The sequence below is a fragment of the Anopheles maculipalpis genome, chromosome 3RL, assembly GCF_943734695.1.
Source record: "Anopheles maculipalpis chromosome 3RL, idAnoMacuDA_375_x, whole genome shotgun sequence".
NCBI lineage: Eukaryota > Metazoa > Arthropoda > Insecta > Diptera > Culicidae > Anopheles > Anopheles maculipalpis.
Window position 1 is genome coordinate 5,361,718 of NC_064872.1, and position 25,067 is coordinate 5,386,784.

The 25,067-nt window shown below is 45.4% G+C and overlaps 2 protein-coding genes across 4 annotated transcripts in view; one reads left to right on the forward strand and one right to left on the reverse strand.

The window, feature by feature from the left end:
* Positions 1 to 20,058, forward strand: part of LOC126563936 (inactive serine protease scarface) — a 29,352-nt gene extending 9,294 nt beyond the window's left edge. For 2 of the 3 annotated variants that reach the window (XM_050220797.1, XM_050220799.1), the window contains exons 4-8: positions 2,378 to 2,530; positions 17,435 to 18,574; positions 19,060 to 19,214; positions 19,287 to 19,564; positions 19,643 to 20,058. In XM_050220797.1, coding sequence (XP_050076754.1) covers positions 2,378 to 2,530; positions 17,435 to 18,574; positions 19,060 to 19,214; positions 19,287 to 19,564; positions 19,643 to 20,058 — 2,142 coding nt within the window. The remainder of the gene's footprint in view (positions 1 to 2,377; positions 2,531 to 17,434; positions 18,575 to 19,059; positions 19,215 to 19,286; positions 19,565 to 19,642) is intronic. The other variant, XM_050220798.1, reaches the window with a different exon arrangement.
* Positions 20,059 to 21,095: 1,037 nt separating this feature from the next.
* Positions 21,096 to 22,380, reverse strand: LOC126565046 (probable GDP-L-fucose synthase). Its single transcript, XM_050222185.1, has 4 exons — positions 22,174 to 22,380; positions 21,819 to 22,062; positions 21,540 to 21,764; positions 21,096 to 21,475 (listed from the first exon to the last, which is right to left on the reverse strand). Exons 1-4 carry the CDS (start codon positions 22,299 to 22,301, stop codon positions 21,101 to 21,103), a joined length of 972 nt encoding a protein of 323 aa, XP_050078142.1. The 5' UTR covers positions 22,302 to 22,380; the 3' UTR covers positions 21,096 to 21,100.
* Between the last annotated feature and the right edge of the window lie 2,687 nt (positions 22,381 to 25,067).

The window sequence follows — 25,067 nt, forward strand, 5'->3', positions numbered from 1 at the left end:
ATTTGGTGGTACTGAATGGTAATTTGTTACATATTTGCTGGACATGCTTTTAAGTAACTCTTCAAACTTGTCCTACTTGTGAATACTAATAGTTCCTGGTAGACGCATCTCGCGCCTTTATCTAATACTTGCTTGAGGAAAACATTCCAATACGCGACAATTTGCAATTCCTCGACAGTACCTCCGATCTCACATATCTTGTACGGCCAATCAAGCCGCGTGTCATCGCCAGCTACAACATTGCGATCACAATTTGCATCCTTATTGCATAATGTGCACCACCGACATCGCCGTACAATTTGTCATTCAAATGAAGCAACCTTGCCATTTCTGCAGCAAAAACCACTGCGACTGCTCCAAGCAGGGTTCATCCTGGTGAATTATTGCTATCGAAACAGAAGCCACTGCGGGTAGGTTCCAGCGCGTCCAAGAGAGATCGAATCGCACCCCTTCAGGCTAGTTGCCAATGCGCAACGAACGGTAATTAAAATGGAATCATCGAGCGATAAATTTGCGAAAGATGCGCCTTCCTCTGGCCTGTCCTGTCCGGTTTTCTGCCCATACACATTTGAGACCGGGTCTGTGCGGCAAATCGATGGTCGTTTGGCGATGGTTTACGCGTGCGTACCGTTCGCAAGGGGAAGCCCACTGTTTCCCGCTGGGAATTAATCTAACATCGGTGTAACACCCCGGCGATCCTCTAGCAGCGATCTCGCCCCACAGTACCCTGAGGTCACGAATGTGGTGTAGAGGAAGTTTGAATGGCGCCACGGTAACTAACGCCGCTAGAACAGGACTGCAAAAACCCACGAAAGGTTAAACATAAGTGCCATTTAAATCGCTTTTAAATCATCCATCGCTCAGCGGGCTGATTAAAGCGTATCGTTGCACGCTGACTTGCCACCAGCAATGCCTATCGCGGACATTCACCTGTCGTTAGAGAGTGAACTTCTTTGGAACCATCCTGCACGATGAATCTAACCTCCCTCGATGCTAAAAGATGCGTGTGCAGATCTGTATGCGCGAATGCTTCATGTCACAGGCACGTCGTCGTCGTCGTCGTCGTCATCGTCTTGGGCCAAAGGTGGTTTATCAGATGGTGTATTCGTTAAAACGACCGATTGTATCGTGTGGACATGCATTTTTGCATGCTGTTTGCAAACACGGCAATGCATACAGCTGGAGATGCATACACACGTCGTCGTCGCACAGCGTAGTAAACAGCTCAACACGAGCGTGTGAAGTTGCTGTGGGAGAAATGTTATGCATCGTTCGAATACTTTACTGCGGTTCACAGTGGGGGAGGGAGGCGAAGTTGTAGAATTTTTCGGGTTTCCATCGAATTGCCCTTATATACCTACTGCGGGTGGCCATGGAAATTAATGATGCTATAGCATGCGAACAGTTGCAGCAAGTGCATCAAATGTTTGGCTTTTGTGCAGTGTGTTTAAACAAAGTACACCCCAAGGGTGCAAGTGTAAGGAAGTAGATTAACATTTTAACGAGATAATGAGTAGATTATCTTAGTGTTTCTTACTGCAACGAAGAGTGGGAGTAACAGTGGGTAAGATAGCAGGAAATAGCTGGGCGGATATGAAAAGATCACTGAGCTGCGAAGTAGCTACCCGTGTAGCTATTATGAGAGGTAGAGTTAAGCATTTAATCCACAGTTCTTGATGTCCAGAGGTGTCTAAGGCTCTTGCCAATGGTTACATACAAGATGTTTCATCCTTAAAGCTGATGTCACATCGATAAATCACTCACTTCCTGGATTTCAGCATGATGGATTAATCATAACAGCCTTCATCGAGATCGATGTCAACAAATTATCAAGCGACTGTGGCATTGATAGAACGATCTGTACCGCTTGATTAGTCATCTTCTTGAGACCGCTCCTCCGAACCATTCAACCGTCACGCAGGTGCGTCTTTGGTACAGAACATTTGAATCTCAATCACCGCGGCAATAGATGTATGCAAGGCGTGCTGTGCTGTACACCTGTGCTTGTTTGGTGGACGGCTCGTCCACAAAGAATTCTTACATGCATAAATATTCATCGGATAGGATGGATTCGCGTTTTCTGTTTTCTGTTTGCGCCCTTTCGCGTGCGCCTATATTGTATTGGGATGTTCGCGTCGTGTGACACACGATAAGTCAAACACCATTGTTTACATCATTCGGAGATGAGAATGTGTGAGCCACACGCGAGCATTAAACGCCGTTCCGTGTTTGCCTATTGCTTAAAATTCTTGGGCCTTAATGCATTATGGAATTTCTGCAGAAGAAATTATACAATAACACCTCATACGTTTACTGGGTTTGTTATTTTATTAGAGCTCCATAACTTACTCAATTCACTTTCTTTAATCTTTTGCAGAACTGCAACTCCGCCACCGAACAGTGCTGCAGGATTCGGCCAACGCCAGCCACGCGTTGTCCCGACGATAGCTACGTCTGCGTATCGCCCGACTTATGCAACAATGGCCTGCTGAACTTCGATGCACAGAATGCCATCTCCACGAGACAACCGGTAAGTCGAAAATAGGCGCTGTTCTTCAGGTATCCGCACAAACCTTCTCCGCCACAAATATGCCGTCCAGCTCGCTGGGTCACTTTCCCGAACCACCAAGCTTCGGGCCCAACATGTTATCCAATAGCCTGCCGGCATGTCTTCCTGTCTTACTTAATGGTTTTGGCACATTTCGGCGCAGGAGAAGGGAGACTATTGCCCTCCGATGAATACGAACCTCTCCAGACGGCCTTGCCTGACTTTTCACCTCGCCGAAAGGCTTCCGCCCAAGCAAAAAAAAAAAAGTGGCACGAAAGGGAACGAGCTTTAACAATCGCTTTCCTTTGCTTTTGTTGGGTAGTTTTTGTGCCTGGGTGCCCAGTGAGACCTGAGCTATTTTGTGACGACTTTGCTTTTTTTGTTGCGAAGGAGTCTTGTTACACTTCTTTCTTGGGTATCCTCTCATGGGTAGGTCACTTCCAATCGAGCCCACTAACACATCAGCGCCACCTGGTGGAGTATTACGCGAAAGGAATCTGTGGAGTGTGAAATGTTTTATGCATATTTGCTTTCAGTTTTTTGGTATTCTTTGTTGTTGTTCTTATTTTCGCCTCACGATCACTTGACGATTGGTCATCAAGTAGCTATCGAAATCGACATCCTCGCGAACACTGATCGAACGAAAGTGTGTGCGGAGACGGAGACGCGGATGGCGACTCCTACGATATAATTGCGATCGACCCATTGGCGGTTACATAATTCGGAGGTCTCCCTGCTCCTCCCTGGGAGACCTTTCTTTCGTATTTCTTTGTTCCCTATCGCATCACCAAACCGGTGGTTCCTTTCCACAGTGACCTACGAGTGTTGGGGATTCAGGATTCCCGCCAGAGGAAAAAAAAACTCAATCCAACGGAGCACAGCATGCCAGTCGACAGATATCGACATGTTGATAGTGAAATAATAAACGAGCCGGAAAGACGAGCGAAAAAGGAAGCGAAAACAAGGACTCGTAACGTTAATTTACCTCACGTTCGCAAGGATGGGAGTGGATGAGATGGCGAGGTCCTCTGGAGTTACGTAAACTGGCTCGCCAGCTTAAAATTGTGGGGACGACTTCGTTCCAGTCACACACTCACCCACACTCACACAGAAAGAAGGAAAAAAACGAGGTCCAGATAATTTTCCCTGCCTGGTTGGCTGGTGCTAACCGGTAGCTACATTTGGGGCGTCATCATGATCCACAGCTGTGGTGGTGGTGTTGGAGCATCATCTCACGGGCATGCTCCCGAGATGCGGCGTCCCGAGATGACGTCAAAGGTATTCCTGAGCGATGGCGTAATCGAGTTGAGCACGCGTGCGCTTTCGCATGGTTTGTTGTTTTTCGTTTCGCTTGCTTTTATTTTGGGGAAGTAGCACGCGAATACCGAGAGGGTATTTGGACAACAGCGACGATGTTGTTGGCGGACTGAGGGCGAAATGGCACCGAAAACCTAACGCAAATCTAAAGACGCCCGTGAGGGCGAGCCGGGCATGAGCCATGATGCGATGTTGAGCTGATGATGCCAGTGTTCGCGCCGTGTTCGATGGTAATGTTGTCTTAACCTTGACTTTCGGATGCGGTGGGGCGTTATTGTGTAGAAGCGTGTTTGTGTGAGGTGTCGTCGCAGCCGCATTCCTCGCACTAAGGCTCCCCTGTCGGGTGGATTGGATTTTAGTTTGTTGAAAGCATCATCATCATTCGCATTAGTAGGCGAAATATACAGACGATAAGTACAATGTGCAGGTGTTGTACTTCCTACTCCCACTATTGGGATAGCGAAAGGTGGGAAGCGCACTTCACTGAGCGCCTTTGAAGCTCCCTCTAGCATTAATTGCTAGAAGCAATGTAGCAAATGTGCAACACAGCTGTTGACTTTCAAAAATGCCAAGGTACCCGGCGGTTTGTGGTTTGCTGTTGAAAAATAGAAAAAAGTTTAGCCTCTAGTCAATGTACTACAGGGTTTCTCCGCTTTTAAGCATCATGTTTAGACATTACAACCTCAAAATATTCGCGCACCCAAATAGCAAGGCTAGGGGCGCTGGTTGTTTGCCGCGAATGATGTCAGTGGAGACATTTAACACCGCCATCATTAGCGTGGTAAAAGAGCACACGCGTCTTTTAATGCTGATTTTTCTCTCCAGGTCAATAAATACCCTCGGCTTGTGCCCGATAATGACCGATCGATCGAGTGAGCGCGTGTGTTATGTCCTCGGCTTTCAGTGTCAAAGGTGACAAATGTGGTGGCGAAACGCGCTTGTTTCGATGGTGATTTATTTTGGAAGACGGTTAAATTTGAAGGTTAGATCGACACCGTTGTCCTTTTGCTGCGTCTACCTTCTACTGCTTCTGCATGGGAGGGTATCTTGTTTGAGGTGATTATGGTCGCTTAATAGGTGATTATTAGATACGTGTTAGGTGCCGATTGTCAAGGATTCGGCTCGGTTCTGTGATAGTAGAGAAGAAAAAAAACCCGAACCGAGCCCACCATGCGTGGAAGTAGAGGCACTTCATTTAGAGGCAATTTTTCGCCATGAAATATGAGGAATATTATCATGCAAGCATCGTTATGTAACGATCGCCGTTTTGAGAGCAAGAAAAAAAAAAAACAGCTACCAGTCAAACCGAGTCCTGCGGTCAGGGCGAAAGCGTAAGCATTCAATATATTCGTATATTCGAATCGACAAATGAGAAATCTCAAACCACACGATCTACAAGATTCCCAAAAAGAATGATGATAAACAACAGCGCAACACCCGAGAAACCGCAAACGGAACCGAAGAAGGTCCACCAAGATTCGGTAGAAATTAAATCGTCAATTTCATATCCTTGCCTCGATCGGGCAATCTTGTTGTTGGCCCGATCGTGGCTGGTTTTCGTTATTGTGCGTCGTGTTTTATTTTATCGATCACTCTTGCCCGGTTGCACGGTACGCCCAACATATTATTCCACTTCATTAAGTTGTAATTGATGAAAATTAAGCAAAAGCTCTCGAGCAATGCGTAATGCAAAATGCACGATCGATGAGACGACGACGAGTGTATGGAGTTGTTCGAGCTTGTGTGTGTATGCTGGGCGAATTTTGGTGGAGAACAAATGGAGCAATGAGTGCAGATTTTTTCCTTTTTATTATGCGGCTGTCATTGCTTTCCCGCTTTGGAGATGATGTGGGCTTAATGACAACTATTAAGCATTATTTGGCTTACTTCAAGACATCAATATGTCTAGGTGAAGTTGATTGAACGATTCGGTGCACGAGTGTGTAGTGAAATTAATTTAATTTACTTCCTACATTGAAGCCGCGAAGCGAGGTTATGGACGCTTTCAAGAAATGCTTTACTTAATTCGGTTTTGCAGAATAATTGTGATATAATTATTGAAACCACAATCAGGGCAACAACACTAGGAAATAGGCTCAAGTTCAAGATCACTTTCTGCTTTCAAAACACTTTCCCACTTTGAGGCATCGTTAAATAAGCAGTTCCAAGGTTTTTCTTTCAAATACTGTGTGTTCGGTGTGATGTCGCCGTCTCCTCCTGTTACGCCACTTGGTGTGACCCCTTTGGCGAAAGGTTAGATTTGTTCAGCTTTTGAGGTTTAGTTGCAATTTTTTTTTTCGCTACCGAAGGACACACTTCAACACTAGAGTCTTCGCTTTTGACTGAAGCCGATGCCAATCGGAAAGTAATTGTACATCCAATCAACAGATTCAGTAGTCCTACTTGGTGGTTATGATGATGATTTCATCGCAAGAGATTGCCTGTTGCAAGTGTGGAAAGTCTTTCCCGCATCTCGGTACCGTGGCCAGGATGACCTGCAGAAGGGTGTGGATTGGTGTGTTGCGATTTGCACATTGATTTGAATTGGAATCCACCGACCCCGAAGGTCAGTATAGAAGCAGAGAAAGAAATAGACACGAAAACGGGACACATTTACCGTTTCATTTCACTCGCCAAACCAAACTCTCGATTTCATCTTAGAGAAACCCCCCGTAGGAGGAGCCCGGAGGGGGTTTGATATGAGCAGCGTATAGTCCCACTGACCAAGAAACGGGTTGGAACCGTTGGCTGTTTGGATTGGCATTTCATTATGCACATGTGAACGTTTAGGGTTTCTTTTTTTTCTGCTGTTGATGCTGCTGCACCATGTCACTTCTCTTTCGTTGCTTTCATTGCATATGCCCTCGGGTTCGCGTGGCCCCAAGGGGGAGAACTCGGGTCAGTCAGTCCCTCGGGTGAAGATGTCCGCGGTTGATGATCTGGTGAAGTCGAACCCATCGAACGGTGGTGATGCAGTTTTGCACTTCGATGGAGCCGTACCGTACATTCATATTGCACAATATCACAGCAAACGCGTAAACAGCCGTACTCTCAGGGCCGTCAGGCAAGACGTGCGAGTACGCTCGGGCAAGATGTCGCTGTCCGTTAATCCGTGCAGATGGGCGAGAGCTTCACTCGCTGGGAGTTGGGCTGATTTTTGCTTGTTTTATTAGGATTGCTGGAGAGTTTGGATCGCGCCAGGGGACTTTATTTTAGATGCAACCATGCAGAGGTCAAGACAGTCGTAGGATAAATGATTTGCATCTTCCCAGCGTATCGACAGCCGATCGAATGAGTCGTGCGGGTGGAAGTTTAAGATGGGTGGATGGGCACAAAATTAGGTTTACGGCTGCGGGTGTAAGCGATCGTTGTGCAACTCATTTGTTTAAATGTCAGAGTTAATTTCTTGGACGTGAGAGGTAGACCTCAATATGCGGACTGTTTTGGCACTCCTTTCTAGTAGACTTCATCCAGAATTACATCGAACGCGTGTCCGAACACAACACCGGATCTTGCGATTGCATTTTCACGATCAATTTAGATAAAGCATCAAAGGCACCGGCACACAAGTATTTTTCGTTGCATTTTTCATCAATTGCTCCGAATCACGCTAATGATTGTTAGCCCGGCACGATGACACCTCACTAACAACGCCTCATTCGAATGTGCATCATGGCACTCTCGACGCGCGAGTAGAATAATTTGAACCCGGATCCATCCGGATTGTCTCACGGGGCACGTGAGTGGGCTAATGTAAGGTGAGGATGGCATCGGGTGCGGGAGTGTGCACCCGAGAGTAGGTGGAAACGGTAATTGAATAGCGAAAATCGCCGAGAAATCACCTGAGAAGGCAGTGGAAACCCGATTGCAATCTTCAACAGTGGACGATCCCCGGTTGTGCTGAAACCGTTCGACCGAAGCCAAGTGGTCCTGAGGTAATTGGAATTGGAAACGGAACTGGGTAAGCGTAAATATGGTTATGATGATCTTCCTGTCATAAATAGCCACCGGGCACTGTTCTGGAGTCGAGTGGCATCAGTGAAGTCAGCAATTAGTCATTCGCAGGCAATTTTGGGTACATCAAATTGGCTGATGAAACTGACGAATATTGAGTTTAAGAGCTTCCAAAAAGTAAAAACACACTACCCACTCTGAAGCTGGTGGATCGGATAATGGCCGGTGCTGTGTGTGATTGTAACATGCTCATATCCGGGTTCGTCGCTTGTACGCGATCGCAATCTTTTGTTATACTTTATGTGTTAATTTTTTGTTGGATTTTTTATAGTTTAGATGAATTAAATATTACATAAATCGTACTAACTCAACCAGAATCATTCCGTTAAATGCTACAAAAACAAAAAACTATGAAGGTTTCTACTTTTTTTCGTCAAAATGAAAGCTTTTGCCAAGCCATCATCACAACCACAGGCAGGTTCCCGGGCGTTCCAGCGAACGAAAGCAAACGCGTGATCAAATTATGCAAATGATGACCAGCGACTAATTATAAACTGAGTTTACCTAGTTCGGTTTCGCGATCGATTGGGAAAAAAATGGTGAAATCAGCTGCACCCCTTTGTAGCTCGCTCGATTCCTCCTCCTTGGAGGTTTTGTGTGTCATTTACGGGTTTTCTGACCGAATTCCTAAAATGATTACGATTTTATTGTTGCTCTCCTGTTGGGTTAGGGTCACTCCAAGCGTTTATTTTTTTTCAAGCAAGAGAATAGAAACGATTTTCAAAACAATAAACACTTGCTCGGTAGAAAATGCTCGCTATATGCACACCAACGGTCGGTCCGCGTCCCGGACGGAATTCGCTTTCGCAGGGCTCGCGATTTTGTGTTGCATAATGATGCCGGCGATCGAGGGTGTCATTAATCAAGTTTCCCATGGCATACAATCAACACAGTGCACTGCTACTGAAGGGAGTAAAGAGTCGTTACATTACAGATTCCTTTACATTCGGCCAATGATTCCTCTGCTGATCGATTGATCGCGATTCTCGGAGGTTTGCGTATACGCATCCAATTGGAATGTTTTAAATTCTGAGTCTCATATGAATAATGATTTTTTTTACAACTGATATTCTAATGGAAAGAGAGACTGAAGATTCAAAATAATACTTTGTAGAATTCACTTAAAATGTTACAATTTTTACATCCTCCAGTCAGAGGACTCAACAATCAATTACTATCCATTATCCTCACAACCACTTAATAGCTACTCTAAAGATATTCCCTCTTTCAGGATGCAATTATGACACTGTCGACATTAAACAGTTCGCCACGTTGGTCACCTTTGGCATCCGTGACCCCCCACAACGAAGATTGATACTTTGTTGCACTTCGATGCGTTCGATGTTACGCCTTTGAAGCCTTCTGTACCGATCACTATCAGACACCAGGCAGCTCAACACGTGTGCAACAGTCGATTCTTGGCGAGGAAATCGATCGCATCTCTAAATTCCTTGGAAGCGTGTTCGCTGTTTTCTACCAAGCCACACGTAATCGATGGGAGTTTCGCTCCCTAACCGAATGGTTGGACTATTGTGTTGAATGGTCCGAGCAAAAGCGCAGCGTATTGATTCTAATCAGTTAATTAAGTACACACCGTACAAGACAATGCTGAATGAATGACGTGCGCAGTCGTGTGGTGTCTTCCAATGAAGCTTTTATCGCACTATCGGTTGGGAAAATACAGCTCGGAACGTATGTATGTTCGAACTGCGGATCTTTATGTGAACGAAAAAGGACCTAGTTCGATTCGTCTAGCAAAACTTGAGTTCTTATCTCTTAAGGGATGGTGATTTTGGAAGGCATTTGGCATAATAATATATCGATCGTGATGGAGGATCGCTTCCTCTCACGGAACGATTTGTAAATTAAATACCAAAAATCTCTAATCCAAAAACTACTACCATCGTCCATCAGTTTTACGAGCAAATAATCAACCAAGGACTCGAGTTTCTCATCTGTGCGTCTCAATTTTTGAATCGCTAATCAAGCGTATCGAATGAATATTCAAATGAGCACTGAATGCTGGTAAATTAGATTGAAAACCCTTTGTACAAAATTTTGACGGGCTGGTTTCACACGATAACCAAAAACACGAAAGGGCCTGGTAGCCTTTGTGTCCTGTGGAATTTCCTAGCGAGATGTTTTCTTGTTTAAACTCGTCATTGAATTTGTCGAACGATTTGATAGCTAAGCACTTAATGAGCAGGTTAATTTTATGCCAAACGAACGAGCTATTTGGTGATAGAATACAACCCATTCAGCAAGATAATCCTTTCAGTGTAGTGATGATGATACAACACCCTTTCTACACTGTTTGTCCCAATCCTGAGCTCACACTAGTAGGAAGAGTGCATACAAAAAACTAGATAAAAGAAGTTTGCCAAGCATTCAAAACAAGCTGCGTGGATCTGTAGCTATGTTTGTCCACAGAATTCACACTTATTTCACGCAATTTTAATGTATTTTTTGCTTCCGCAAGTGACTGAAGTGCGCTCGGGAGGTGTGGAGAAGTTCACATTTGTGTAGATTAATCATCAGATAAGCATCCGCAGACGGTGGGTACACAGCGTTGACCGTCAGCCGGCAAGCAAACACGAGATTTGAACGAGTGCTTAAGTGACGAACGGACTGGGGACTACGGTAGGGGGGCTCATGCTGTTTAGATAGTGAGTTCCATTATGAAGATCATTTAAAAAAAAAAACAACAAATGAAAGTAAAGCGATAAAATGAAGGATTTTTGTGTCACCGTAAAGTGTCTCAATGCTGCAAATTCAGGCAAAAATTACATTTTGGCACACTACATGGCAACTGGCCACTTGACGGAACCGGTTTTTTTCTTGCATCCCAGGGCATTAGAGAGCGGGTCTGACATTCCGACCAGCTTTACCAGGGTGACAAATCTTCACCACGCGGTGACAGCACAAAACCATTACGACTCATATTAAGGGTAAACTAATATCGTACATCGCATGGCGAACCGTTTTGAATGTCACGCCGAAGAAAATGTGAACCAGTGCTGTGCAGCGGCTGCAGATGATCTCTAAACGTTAGTTCGAGAGGACCCGCATTAAGTACGTGTGTGTGTGTGTGTGTGTTTTTTTTTTGTGGCACACGCTGCTGATCGACAGCTTGCCATGAGGCGCCGTTTCTTGCACCTCAGCGAACGACGAGAGCGAGAGCCTCATTAGGTATGCCGCCTACGCGTTAAGCACGCGCTTGCACGGTGTCGTGTCTAACAAGGTTAAACTGGCTTAAAGAGCCATGTAAAACGGGACGAAGAAGTGTCAGAAGAAGAGTGAGAACAGAGAGATAGAGACAAAAAATGTTATGCCAGAAAGTACGCTAATCCCACGTAAATTGGGTGCTTCCGTCAATGATTTTATTGCTTAATTCGGTTGACGGTAATGACTCACTATCGTTTGGGGGTTGTCGTTGGTAAGATCGTATCGAGGTAGGGGATGTCGTTGATCACAGTAAGAATTTTCGTTTTTTTTTTTCGTGTCATAATTGAGCAACGGGCCAAATTCGATGCCGTTAGCCAAGCTTAATTAGGGGTTGAAGTCTTTCCTTTTTTAGCCTTAATAAGAAAAGAAGAGGAATCTCTTTTTTTAAGCCTTGTACTCCCTAGCCTTGCCTTGTAAAAGCCTTGTACTCTACTTAATTTATGCCAGATACAATTGTTAATCGTTGAGTTGCATCACAAGTCAATCCAAAACACATGACCTTTCGAACCTCGGCACGAGCATATGTATATCTACATCTCCTGGATAAACGTCGAACGTCGCTCGATTGACCGAGCGATTGACATGAAAAGCCATAAATTTCATTATCAATTGATTTCAACAACAACCCAAAGAAAGCCCAAAAACAAGACTTCCAGGATTATCATCACTCCACATATATCGCAGTACCAGGGCTTGGTTGATCCCGGCCCCGGTGAAAAATCAGCTGGGAAATGCACATAAATTACCAGACGTTATGTCAATGCGTGCACCATGCGTATGTAATTGTTTGTATCCTTACTTGGACGAACGTCTGTGTGTTTCGATTTTGATACATAAATTCACGGTTTCGGGTACGAATTGCTTCAGGGACAAGCAAGTCAAAAACCACACCAGAACCACACAATTACGTAGCGAGTTCATTGTAGCAAGCTATTAAGCCGTACGAGGGTGAGCTATATTGGGAAGCGGAACCGTTCGGGCCACAGTTAGCATTGGTCCGTGGAACTGTGATCGAATAACCAGTTCCATCTCGCTGGTAAAGCTGGATGGATCTTATTCAATTCACAAATTGGTCCTCCCGCGGGGTACACATGACCGGGCACGAAGAATGTGGTTTTTTGGCAGGTTTTTGTTTTTGCTGTCTTCAGTATCTCGTGCATGTAAAAAGAGCTCCATTTATGAATATTACTTCCAACAGTTTTAGTCCTAGGAACTCCTATGCAGAGAAACCGGTTTACAATGCCCGGGGTTCAGGAGTTCGCAGGGAAGGAAGAATTCACGCTCTGTCCCGGTTATTGTCTCCACAAAACAGGTGATCTTTTTCTGTTTTTCTTTCTGCCCACACCACATTGCATTCCTTTGGGGGGGCAACTTCCTTTTCACTGATTGTGGGCTACCATCTTAACGGGCGCAGGAACGTTCGAATAAAACGGAATTGTTTCCTCATGTGCATGTGCATACCACAGCACGTTGCAGTTATGTTGAAGGTGATTTTTTTTGGGCCAGGAGAAGGTTAAGCTATAGTGATAACTTATCACCACGTCTGGCTAGCCAAAGCAGTGAAAAGCAAAAAGTGACCAGAGCAAATGGAGTCCACTTATGCAACGCATTATCCCAGCAAAATGTGCACACGGAAAAGTGGGACAATTTTTCGAAAGCGAGACAATGTTGTTATCTGCAAGAGTCGCATAAATCATAAAAACTCTTTAAGGTTACGCGGCGAAAGATTTTTTTTTATTATTTACTTTGGATTATTAGTTCTACGTGCGGAATGTGTCACCTTAATGAATCATCATGCGCCTCCATCGTGGCAATGACAGACATCGCCATCGCCAGAGAGTGCGATCGTCGACCTTTGATAAAAATTTAAAATAAACCAAACACATCGCCCAAAGGCGCGAAACAGGTACAGCTATGCTAGTGCTATGACCGTAAATGGCTTCCACTAGCACGGCACTTCTATTTAACCAGTTAAACGCTCACTTTGTCCTTAGATTCCTAAATAAACGGCGTTAATTAAATTATACAACGGGCGTAGAGACAGAGAAAAAGAAACACAATCTCCCGGGGCGGGAGGGTTGGTGCCAATCGTTGCAAATTAGTTGTCCAGTCGTAGCAAAAGAAACCAGTGTTGTTGTTGTCTAGTGACTTGAAGGAAAGAAAAAAGGAATGAGCTTTTTCTATTCAACTTGGAACCATTTTATCGTCACAGCTCCAGCAACATTTCACGGCACGGTATTTTATGACTACCATTTGTAGCTCAATATTTGCTCCAGATTTACTTACAGGAGATTGTTTGCTTTTTTATAGATCATAAAGATCTCTGTTTTTGACTATCCATTTCACACAACTTTCAAGCAACAGATACGGCAAGAGAGATTCAGATCGATAAGCCGTCGCTAGTTAGCTTGGTATGGTGAAGTTTTACAGGCGCCACATCGTGGGAGGTTAATTGAATGTGTCGCAATCGGATCGGGGACAGTATGGCTTACAAGAAAATGCCGACAAAAGGATATCGTTTAAACCACCGCCGGTATAATGGGAGATTTGAAAAAAGGAAAGCTTAGTGTAGAGCTTAGTTTGCGACTCCTAATTGAATGCTGCTTATGTCCGAAAAAAACAATCAAAGCTAGTAGACGAAAGCAGTTTCTGTACCCTCTTTCCAGACACTACATAAATATTATTTCTTTAGTATAAATTAACTCAACATTTACAGCGTCACAGACGAGTGGGCACTCGCTTCCAGTAGTTTTAAAGGTCCTCATTAAACCGCCAACTAAGGGAGTAATGTAAGAACCTTGAAGGCCGAACATCATCTAATGGGTTGTTTCGATGCAGTTTTTTTTTTATAAGTCTCTCCACAAACAAGCGCCGTGATGTGCACGCAAGGTCACCAGGTGTCAGTGTGTCGGTGGTCAAATTTATGGTTGCCCTTAAACTGGCCCACTCTTCCCAGCTCCAAACACTCGTGCGGTATACTCTCGTCTCTAATTTGCTTCCTCCAAGAGAAGACGACTTGTCGCACAAAAACCTCACCGAGACCTCTAAGAGGCGTCATAGATCAACCGAGCAAACTGAGACTCTCAAACACGTGAAGATGTTTTGATGGATGTTGTTTTTTCAAACCTGCTTTTATGTTCTTTTTCCATTCTCAACGCGAGTGTGGCAAGAAAGTCGTATTTGTGTGGCTGTGTTGTTTTTATGTTTTTCTTTCATTTCGTTTTTTATCGTCCTTCGCTGACAACACGGTTTTGATGATGAGTTTTTGTGTTTTGTTTTGAATCTCGGAAACCGTGACACTCGCGACGCTCCAGTAGCAACCTCGCGCTGTCTTAGTGACCCGCTGGTGGAAGTTCGAAGATCATTCCCCACTCCCGAAATAGTGGCGACATAATCTTCGCCCGAATGAACCTACTGATGCTGCCGCTCGGTTGGTCAAGAACCAATCTGTCCAATAAATCTCCCGCCGGATGGAGAGAACTCTGCTGGCAGTGGCGGATTCTTCTGTCACGCTAGTGTACCGCAGGATTTTGTTCGAGCTCGTAAACGTGATAAAAAACGGCATACACCAAAGCGAACCGCTAGGGTGTCGATCTGTAAATCAACCGGCAGCGGCAGCAGCAGATCATCCCCCCAACAGAAACTCCCCCGACGCAAGGGCCACGGGTATCGATCGCTGTCAACTGATTGTGTTCTGCGCGCGTTCGCGCCGTCGGTTGACATTTGTTTACGGTCGGTACGCAACTGTGTCAATGGCAAATGTTGACTTCCTTAGCACTGTTTGGTGCTCGGTGTAGTTTAATTTGAGCACATCATAACCATATTGGAAGCACGGACTCATAAGCGTACATATTTGGTGGATAGGCTGGCGAGATTCTGCCGAATGTCATAAATTCTAGCTGAGAATAGCGTTTTATGTTTCACTGAGAACACCCGGATCCGTCCCGGATCCATGGCTCAAGAACTTGAGAGACCCTTACAGATGTGGGATAAGAGAGTTGAAGCAGATGTTGATGATTTGTCTCGATGTTTTTTTTTCTTTTCTTGGAGCTTCTTGAAATAAACTAAAAATTCTTCCTTTCCCTTCCTATTCCCCTAAGGCTCCCTTCCACTTTCTAAGCAATCAAATAAATGAGAAGCGATTAGCATACGATTTGCATACATCAGTGGCTCAATGGTTTCGATAACACGGATCTCCACCAAAAAGATCAACCAGGATGTAGCGAGAAGCTTGGCAAAAAGGAATTTTCTGCTGTGGGGACTTGAAGCACAGAAAATCTAGGAATTCCCCTGATTCCAACTAAGAACCTGTGCCATCAGATACGATAAACCGCACATTCTCACCCGAGGAAGATTTGACAGTTTCCATGGAGACCAAGCGCAGCTCCCTGGAACAAATATTGATCTTTCCCTTCCGTAAGCGACCGTTTGACGTACCTTTTGTTTAACTGAATTGCCCGTTTGTATAACGATTTGTCTCGCCAAACATTGACACTGGCTACCGCAGTTCGTTGTTGGCACGTCAATCGGTTGTGGGTGCGAGCATGTGTGCGACGACACTTGAAATGGGTCAATATTTTGCTATTACACAAAATCGATGACCCATGATCGAAAGCGGGTCGGAGCGAAGATCCACCAATCCCGCTTGGGATGACACCGATCGATACCGGTTGCTATCGGCGGCATGGATGTTCGACACCAGGCATAGCTGGTGGCAGGTTTGGTGGTTGGACGATCATTTATTTGCTGATCGTGATCACGAGCCCATTTGGCTGAGCGTTTTTTTTTTCTTGGAGTTTTGCATCACGAAGACTCCACCACAATCACACAAACTGACTATGCTGACTCAATCGGCAGGTGAGGGATTATGTAAAAAATGGCCAAAACTGCGTAGCCAAAAAATAGCTTTAGTCACATATACAGACACACATGCACGCTTACAACATGATTTCTGCTCTCCTGTGTAAAACCGTGACCGAAAGGGAAAACGCAAAAGAATCCAGCCGAAACGAGTCGCGCGGGTCGCGATTATGCGCACGCTCAGACTGACCTACCTAGTCCCGGGCTACCTACATCCGGGATTGGTCCGGTTTGTATCTCGGTAGACTTCTTTGCCTTCTTTTTGCTTATTATTATTTTTTTTTGCTAGCAGCATTGTTTTGGAGGGAGTTTCTCTCCCGCTCGCTTCTGCTCTAGTCAGGCAAGACATAGCGACAGTGAACCGGCCCGTGATCAGGATCATGCTGCAAGTTAGCGGTTGGAAAGGGTCAACCCGTTAACTGCAAAACGGTTGTCGGGTTTTACGGAATATTGGCAGTAGGAGCAGAGTGGCGAAGGATTACGAAATGTTCGCTGATAAGAGTGTGTGTGTATGGCGAAAGCGAGAGACCTCCTCTCGGGACAACACTTGTCCTAAGGAAGCTTGCTTGGTCGACTTTACGGACGAATCCTCCATCTCCATGTACCCTTTTATGACAGCTGACATCTGACAGCACGAGGCGGAGTGGTTGGATTAAGTAAAAAACGACGTCGGTCGCTTAGGGTGAACCGATGTCTCTTTTCTCGGCGACGTTCGTGCCTGAGCAAAGGCCATTTACGCGAACCGTTACCGCGCAAGACTTCGAGCAAATGTGTGTAAGTCAGGTAGCAATTAATTATGCACATTCGCTTAGCTGCTGGGCTTGCTTGGCTTGAAGCGCAGAACAGCCGTTGGTTTATGGGCACGGCAGCGGGAGATCCTCGTCACCATTAGCCGACCATCTCCAATTTTGGACACGAACATGCTTATAGATGTGCTTAAGAAGTGAAGATGGTAGATTGGATCGTTGTATGAGGATGATCAACAGCTGTTGTGTTGCTTAAGAACGAAATAGCTTAAGAAGGCTAGAGACACGTCGTTAATCCATCCATAAAATGATCGCCAAGCCCCATTCATCTTCCAATGTTGATTCGCAGAAGAAACAAAAAATCTGTTGGATCATCCACGTGACGTATTCTAAGCAGTGCGTCCTCCACCGACTTCGAAGGCTCCGAAGATGATTAATTGGACAAAAGCATTTGCGAAATTGATCGATGGGTGCCGGCGAAGGACTTGACTTGACCGGGACGGTTTAGGCCAGATGGTCTCCGTGTTGCAGGGTATATTTATGAATCAATTTACTCAAGGGCGCTGACAGTTCCTAGCGGGTTGCCAAGTAATGTGCGTTCTTGAGCCCATCATGTTTTAGATCAATCACACCACCTACTCACGACCTTAAAACTCACACCCTTTCTTTTTGTTTCTTCTCTCTCTCTCTCTCTCTCTCTCTCTCTCTCTCTTCATCTTTGCAGACTGGCGAATGTTACGCACCGGAAGTTTGCTGCAAACAGCAATCCCTGCTCTCCCAATCGACCGTCCTGACCAACGAAGGTTACGTCGTTAAGGTACCGGAAAATCAGTACCTCCCACCGGAGGGTCAAAACACCGTCACAAACATTCAAACTGCACCACCCCCACCACCACCCACTACACCTCGCCCACCACCCACCACTACACGCTATGTACCACCACCTACCACGACACGCTATGTACCACCACCGACCACCACGCGGTACGTGCCACCACCAACCACCACCCGGTACGTGCCACCGCCAACGACTACGCGCTACTTCCCACCACCGACCACCACGCGTCCACCATTCCGCGGCGACGAGTACATTCCACCAAGGGAGGAAGTGCCAGCACCGTCCAATGACGACCCTAACAAGATCAGACCTCCACAGGACGAGATCCCGAACCCGGCCAACGATACACCGGTCGTCATCCGGCCCACTACGCAGCGTCCATTCCAGCCACCGCGTCCGCAAGGTCCGGAAGCACCGCCACCACTACCACCGGTAGGATGCTCGGCTGCCATGAACTGTACCGAGGAGGAGTACTGTTCCTCGACCGGCGTTATCTCGAAGACTCCCGTTGTGCTGACCGAGGAGCAGAAGCTGTTCCGCGTACCGGTAACGGCTTGCCGAAACTTGGAGCGAGGATTCACTGGAGTTTGTTGTCGCGATCCGGACTACGTTGATCCGTGGCCGGTCGGTCAGCTTGGACAGTACAATCCGGAAATTCTAGGCTTTGACGATGGTTCGTACAAACCGGCCGGAAATGGTAACGGTAATGGTAACGGTAATGGAAATGGCAACGGACGCCGTCCAGGCGAACCGATCCAGGCGTCACCGTCCCAGGTAACGTCCACACAATCGTTTGCACCGAACCAGTTCGTCAGCCAGACGGCCTCAGTGACACAGAGCAAATCGCAGTACGATCGGGGCGTAACAGCGTCCGCTTCCTTCCAGTCTACCGTCGGCCAGCGCGTAAATGCTGTACCGTCCGGGCTACAGTTTACCAACAGTGGCAACACCCGATTCCGCCCGTTCCAGAACCAACGATCGGAAAACACGTTCGCGAAGCCACAACAGTGTGCCCCACGAAACTATGTAAGTACCGAAACTTGATCCGCCGTAAAGAAGCTCCATGATTTGTGACCGCATGAGATAGAGAGTGGGCATCTATTTCTGATGTCAATGGCAAACACTAAAGCGAACCTGCTCTGACAAACAGTTTACACAGTCAGAAGAGGTTGACTGCTCAGGTCAATGGATTTATGGGTGTCATAAATGAATCTGCGCTTTAAGGCGATCACCCATCTGACTGACCGATCGCGGTAATAATATGCTAATGCACGTCTTACTAAATGAAATAACGTCGATTCGGTCGTATATCATGCGAGTCTTCGCTGGTGAAATATTGAAGATGATCGTAAAATTAATCCTAAATGCCATCCCAACATGACCCGTTGAATGGGTGTGTGTGTGTGTGTGTTTTTTTTTTGTTTGGAAAATGGAGGCTGATCGTTGAGGGTTAATTATCAGTAAGCTTACCTGTGTGATGTCTTGATTTGTGAACATGGTTTGTTTTGCAGAACACTCAGCCACGAGGCGCAGGACCGTTGGGCACTGGATTCGGTGAGTTCCCGTGGCAAGCGATGGTACTGTTGGAGACCAACAAGACTCTGCTGTGCGGGGGAGCCATCATATCGGATAACACCGTCGTAACTGCGGCCAATTGTGTCTATGGGTAAGAGTCCTTTCTCAGACAACTAGGAGTGTGAACTTCAATATATTTACTATAACTTTATCGTATTTGCAGACTTAACCCACGAACGATTCAAATCAAGGGAGGAGAATGGCGCCTAGGAGTTGACGCAGAACCAAAGACATTCCAGATTGTGCGCGTGAAGGACATCGTGTACCATCCAGCTTACAATCCGACTACGTTGAACTACGACGTTGCCATGTTGGTGCTAGAGGATCGCCTTAAGTTCGATACGCACATCGGAGCCATCTGTCTGGATGAGAATGATGTTGTGCCGAGTGCTTCGTACGAGAACTGTGTGACTACTGGTTGGGGCAAGGAAGTACTTAAGAGTAAGTGTTTCTCACAGTTACCGATAACTTCAAAGGACGATTTTATTTATGATTTCTGTTTAATTTTGTCATCCTCAGTTCACATCCAAAATGCGCTGATGCACCAGATGTCGATCTCGCTGCTGTCGGAAGCGGAAAGCCAAAGCCAGCTGCAACGAAACGGATTCGCACCGGAATCGCACATCTGTGGCCGTCCGTCAGGGGATGCCTGTGAGGTTGATGTGGGCAGTGCGCTGGCTTGTGCGGATACGAGCGGCGCCTACTATCTGAAGGGTGTCTACTCGGCCGACAACGGATGCAACCGTCCGGATCAGATCGTTTCGTTCTCGAACATTGATGTGCAATGGATCAAGCAGGCGTTGAAGAACCCGAACCAGTTCATTACGCCAGTACCGAACTATCAGACCGCGGCCAACAGTCCACAGGTGACGCGAGTACAGCTCCAGTCCACTCAGGGCCCGGCGTACAACAACAAGTACCTGCCACCGTACTAGGATACTTGAGTACTAGGAAACACGGCAGAAGCAAAACACGAACACAAACTTAATTAACATCCAGTGATATAGTACACGAATACACACACACACACAGAGCGACGTACACGATAGCAAACAGAAGCGAGGACGTTCCGTTGGGAAGGTCCTTGTTGACTGTGGGCAGAACATTGGCAGATTGTTCGAATATCTGTGTCCAACAGACACACATACACAACGCATTACATACCATTTTACACGCTGCATCATTATTACATTGAGTAAATCGCAAACAAACCAACACAGACGCACACTATTTGGTGGTGCTACTTAGGTTTTTAAGAGCATCTTTTCCCCCATTTCACACACACACCATCAAGTGGAACAAAAAAAGGATGATCCGAATCTTGGATGTTCAAACACACACATACACACACACACTCACTTTTACTACACAAGACTACTCCCTTTCACCATCTTCTTCACTCGATTCGTCCCAACGTGCCCACGTGTGATGCGTCCGAAGTGGGTCAGTGGAGGATGGAACACCATCACTTCACCAACGTAGCCTTTAAGTGTCCCCGTCTTAGTACTTTTTTCTTAAATGCAACAAAATAGCGCTCGTATCTAGAACGGTGTAGTACGTTTAATCGTTTTATCATCACAGCAGCACATGACAAAGCAAAGTTTTCCATCAGTTCGTGTGTCTCACCGAGCATGATCGAAACCCGAAGCCGATGGAAAACCGTGGCGGGCGACACACAACATAAATGTTACCAGTTGAAAGCAAACTTACTTTAATCAAAAAGCTTCGGCAAAGGCTCGACACAACGACACACATACACACACGTACACTCTACCTGACCTGAAGGCGTGAAGCGGAAGCACAACGTGACGTTGCCTATCTTTTTACATCTGTAATATTATTTAATTACCTGTACATAATAAATATTGTAAGCTTTCATCGTTTTTAGGAAATAATTTCAATCGTGTTCGTTGATAATTTTCTTTCTCGTGATGACTTTACCATTTGTTTATTAGTTTAACAGCCTTTCTCATTTATTCATTTCCTTGCTTGCTCGTAGTTCGCAATGTACCACTGTACGGTTTCCTTAATCGCAACATCAAAGTCGGTAAATTGAAAGTCCGGTAGATGCTTCCTTAGCTTCGCATTCGAAGCCGTCTTCTTGTACTGGCCATCCGCTTTGGTAGTGTCGAACTCGAGTTTCCCCTTAAATTCGAATGCTTTCGCTAGGGATTCCGCCACCTGAGCGATCGAAACTTCAGCCGATTCGTCGACCGATAGGATGATGGGTTCAACACTGTCGTACTCACGCAACACCCAGATGAAGAGTTTGGCCAGATCCAGCGAGTAGATGAACTGTCGGAGTGGCCTTCCCGTACCGTACACGGAGAATGCTTTGCTTTCTTGTGGTTGCTGTGAAGAGTGAGCATTTCGGGTTAGTAAATATCGCTACACAGCAGCAAGTCTTTGTACTTACGTCGGTGTCTTTAACAAACATAAGCTCGTGCAAACGATGTATCATGCCCGGTATGACGTGGCTTACACCCGACACAAAGTTATCGTGCGGTCCAAACACGTTGCAAGGCACTACGGAGGTGAACATGTCGCCATACTGTTGATTGTAGGCACGATTCAGTATGTCGATCATACGCTTGGCGTGACTGTACCCAAAATTCGAATCGTGTGGAGGACCATTATGAATCTAAAATGAGATTATATTAATAAGTGCCTTATACACACAGCTTCCGATACTAACCATAGTTTCATCAATGGGATAAGACGTTTTATCGGGAAAGATACATGTCGATAGACACGACACCACCTTCTTCACCTTAAGCTCATGGCTGAGCAGAAGAATGTTATCGTTGATAAGCATGTTTTTGCGGAAGAAATCCAAATTGTTGCTCATGTTATGGAACAGTCCACCGACCATCGCTGCGAGATGGACCACGTGCGTTGGTTGATGCTTGACAAACATTGTCCTTGTTGCAGCTACATCGCTGAAAGTAAAGAAATCATTAACTAGGTCACCAAGTGTGTGCCACGTTGTGACGGGGTTGTTTGTCACAAATAAGCCTTTAGCCGAAGGGTATTTTCTTAATTAAACTCACGTTAGATCGGCATCCTTTGATCCGACGAATATCCATCGCTCATCGGCCGGATTTTCTTCCTTGATCACCGTTTCGATAGCCTTTCCTATGAGACCGGTTCCACCGGTAACCAGCACCACTTTGCTCATTGTTGCAGTGAAAATGTTTTGAAATAACAATTAAACGAAAATTTACAACTCTAGGAAGTAACAAAAGTTAACAAACATAACACTTGATGTTTGAGAAACACCGTAAAAAGCAGTTTTCACAAAAGATTTTTTCTGAATCGCGTTTTGTTTTGTTTGCGTTTGCGACACGTCAACTGTGGGCGCGGAAAGTAAACAAAGGCCCAAACAGCAAAAAGACTGTCATTCTAAATCAGCTGATGCTTTTATGGCATGTTGCGTGTCGTGCTATAAATTCGCTTTTTGAACGGAGATATTTACTGCAATATAATTTGTAGGTCAATTTAAATTAAAATGTTTGACGCACAACGAATTAACCCAAAAATCGTGAAATATGTCACATACTTCTATGTTGATATTCGAATTTATAGAACGCGCCTCATTTTATTGCATTCTTAGCCTAGACACAAGCAGATTGAGGTTCCAAAAAATTCCGTCTCAAGATTTGTTCAGTAGAGCGCTAGTGTACTCAACTTTTAAAGCCTCATTCGAGCTGTGATCCGTTGAGTTTTAATCTTTTGAATATTTTAAACATATTTAATGCGAACAGTCGAGTTACGAACGAACCTACAGTCCATCAAAAATACATCATGGATCCGCACCTACCGTATTATTGAAGATAAATCCATCTCTTTTTTCATTATTTTAACCATATTCAATATAAGCAATACGGCCTGGCCGTCCCTTATAAATAAAAAAAAAAAAAAAACATATTCAATATGCTAAATAATTTGACTATTTTCCAGCTAACCGTAACCATTTCCCCATTCGGGCATGGAACACAAACTATCGATCGTTAGATGATCTGACGTCTTGACTATCAAACAATCATCACATTCCCTTTAATGTGCACCATTTCTCCAACCACAAATAGCCTTTTCGGAACACAGTAATCGTCCCGCGACACTGTACTCCGGTTGCATGCAGTCAGTCCACCCATTGTTATAGTGTTAATATTTCAGGATAGTTCAGGATAGTGTGCGAAACGAAATGGAAAAGCCCATCGCGTACACACCCGAGACCGAGAACAATCAATTTCGCTTACCGCTATCGTACATACGCGCGGTGCGTAGTCTGAAATGTCCTAATAAGCCGCTCAGGGACATGTAAATAACACCTCGCCGTGGGGGAGGAAGTGTATGGGTCGATCGGGTCCACTGCAGTGAGCGTGGTTTTGCATGGGTGATTTACTTGGCGCGAGTACTCGGCCCGCAAGGCTAATAACGCTTTGGGCAAGATAAGAGCAGTGCGCGGCGGCCTACACTCGAAGGTGTCCAGTCCAGTTCAGCAACAGTAAAACTGCGGCAAATATGGCAATGGCGAGATGGCGAGTTCCTTTCCATCTCATTACCGCCTGAAAGCCGCACGGAATTGAAGCCCGGGTAGGTCGCCTTGGTCGTGTTGTTCTTTTCTTAATGGAAAGTGAGTAAGTGACCACTGGTACGATATTGGGGAGCGATATGCAGAACCAGGAGAGAGAGAGAGAGAGAGAGAGAGAGAGAGAGAGAGAGAGAGAGAGAGAGAGAGAGAGAGAGAGGTGTCACTCCCTGGACCCGGTATCGCAACAGACCTTGCGTACAATTGATCTATCCCATTTCGATCCGTACCGTAAAAAAATTACCAGAGTAGAAATGAACTATCGCACCACGCACCTAGCCGACCCTGGCGTACTGCTGCCTAGTCGATTAACAAATAATCAACATTAATAACAATGGATGGTCTGGGATGGGATCGGACCATCCGGTAGTCTGAGCGAAAAGATGGAACGTGTCTCCCTGTGTGTGTGTGTGCGCACGCGGAACAGGAACTACAAAACACTCAAGACGTGCTAAATAAAAGTGTAATTTATGCCTGCATTCTTTGGGATCCGGGACCTGGGAGGTTGGTGCGGACGTCGCAAGGACGATGCTGTGAAGTGAAGCGCTGAATTTATGACGGGATTGGTTGGTGGAAGATGTAAAATGCGTTTTGATTATGATTTGAATGGGTGCTAAATTTCAATTTCTGTTTTTACGGCCCCATCGTTAGTTAGGGTTTAATTCAATTACCGTGCTGAGTGGCGATGGTTAGGTTGAGGGAGCTGTGTTCCTGCGCAAAGTCTCTAAGTCTCCGGAAAAGTGTGGTGTTGAAGGGTCGGGAGGAAGTACTCCGAGCTGAAAGACGAGACCCTCCACGCTCTCGGGTCTCTGTTTAATCGGGTGAGTGATGAGGGAATTTGTATTTATTAAGTTAGACTAGGCGTGGAAGGTTCTAGGATTTACCGGTACAACCTGACATGATCCTCACCACACATGAATCACGGGCGTTTGTTGACAGGAGTGTGCGAAGATCGTGTGATCAGTGGAGGTTTGCTGTAGGCGAGAAAGCGTCGTGTTAATTAGGAATTTCGTACTTTATGTGGTTTTGATGATGTGGGGAAAAATAGTAGACCTACCAGAACATATTTCTTATAATTAAATGACGTTGTTATGAGTTTTAAACTGTTAATAAAACAGCTTAATTAGTTATTCTAATTAAACGTGGTAAAAAAAAACAAATACCCCTAAAGGTATGCAATCTGCAATAGTTCTTATTTACGATCGTTAATTGTCGTTTAGAATATTTTTTTCGGAAGTAGAAAGGAGTAATTTAAAGAATTATAAAAATTCTCAAATTTTTTAAAAAAGATCTTCTTTTTGAATATAAGAAATTCCTAACATGAAAATAAACCATAAGCTGCAAATTTCATCA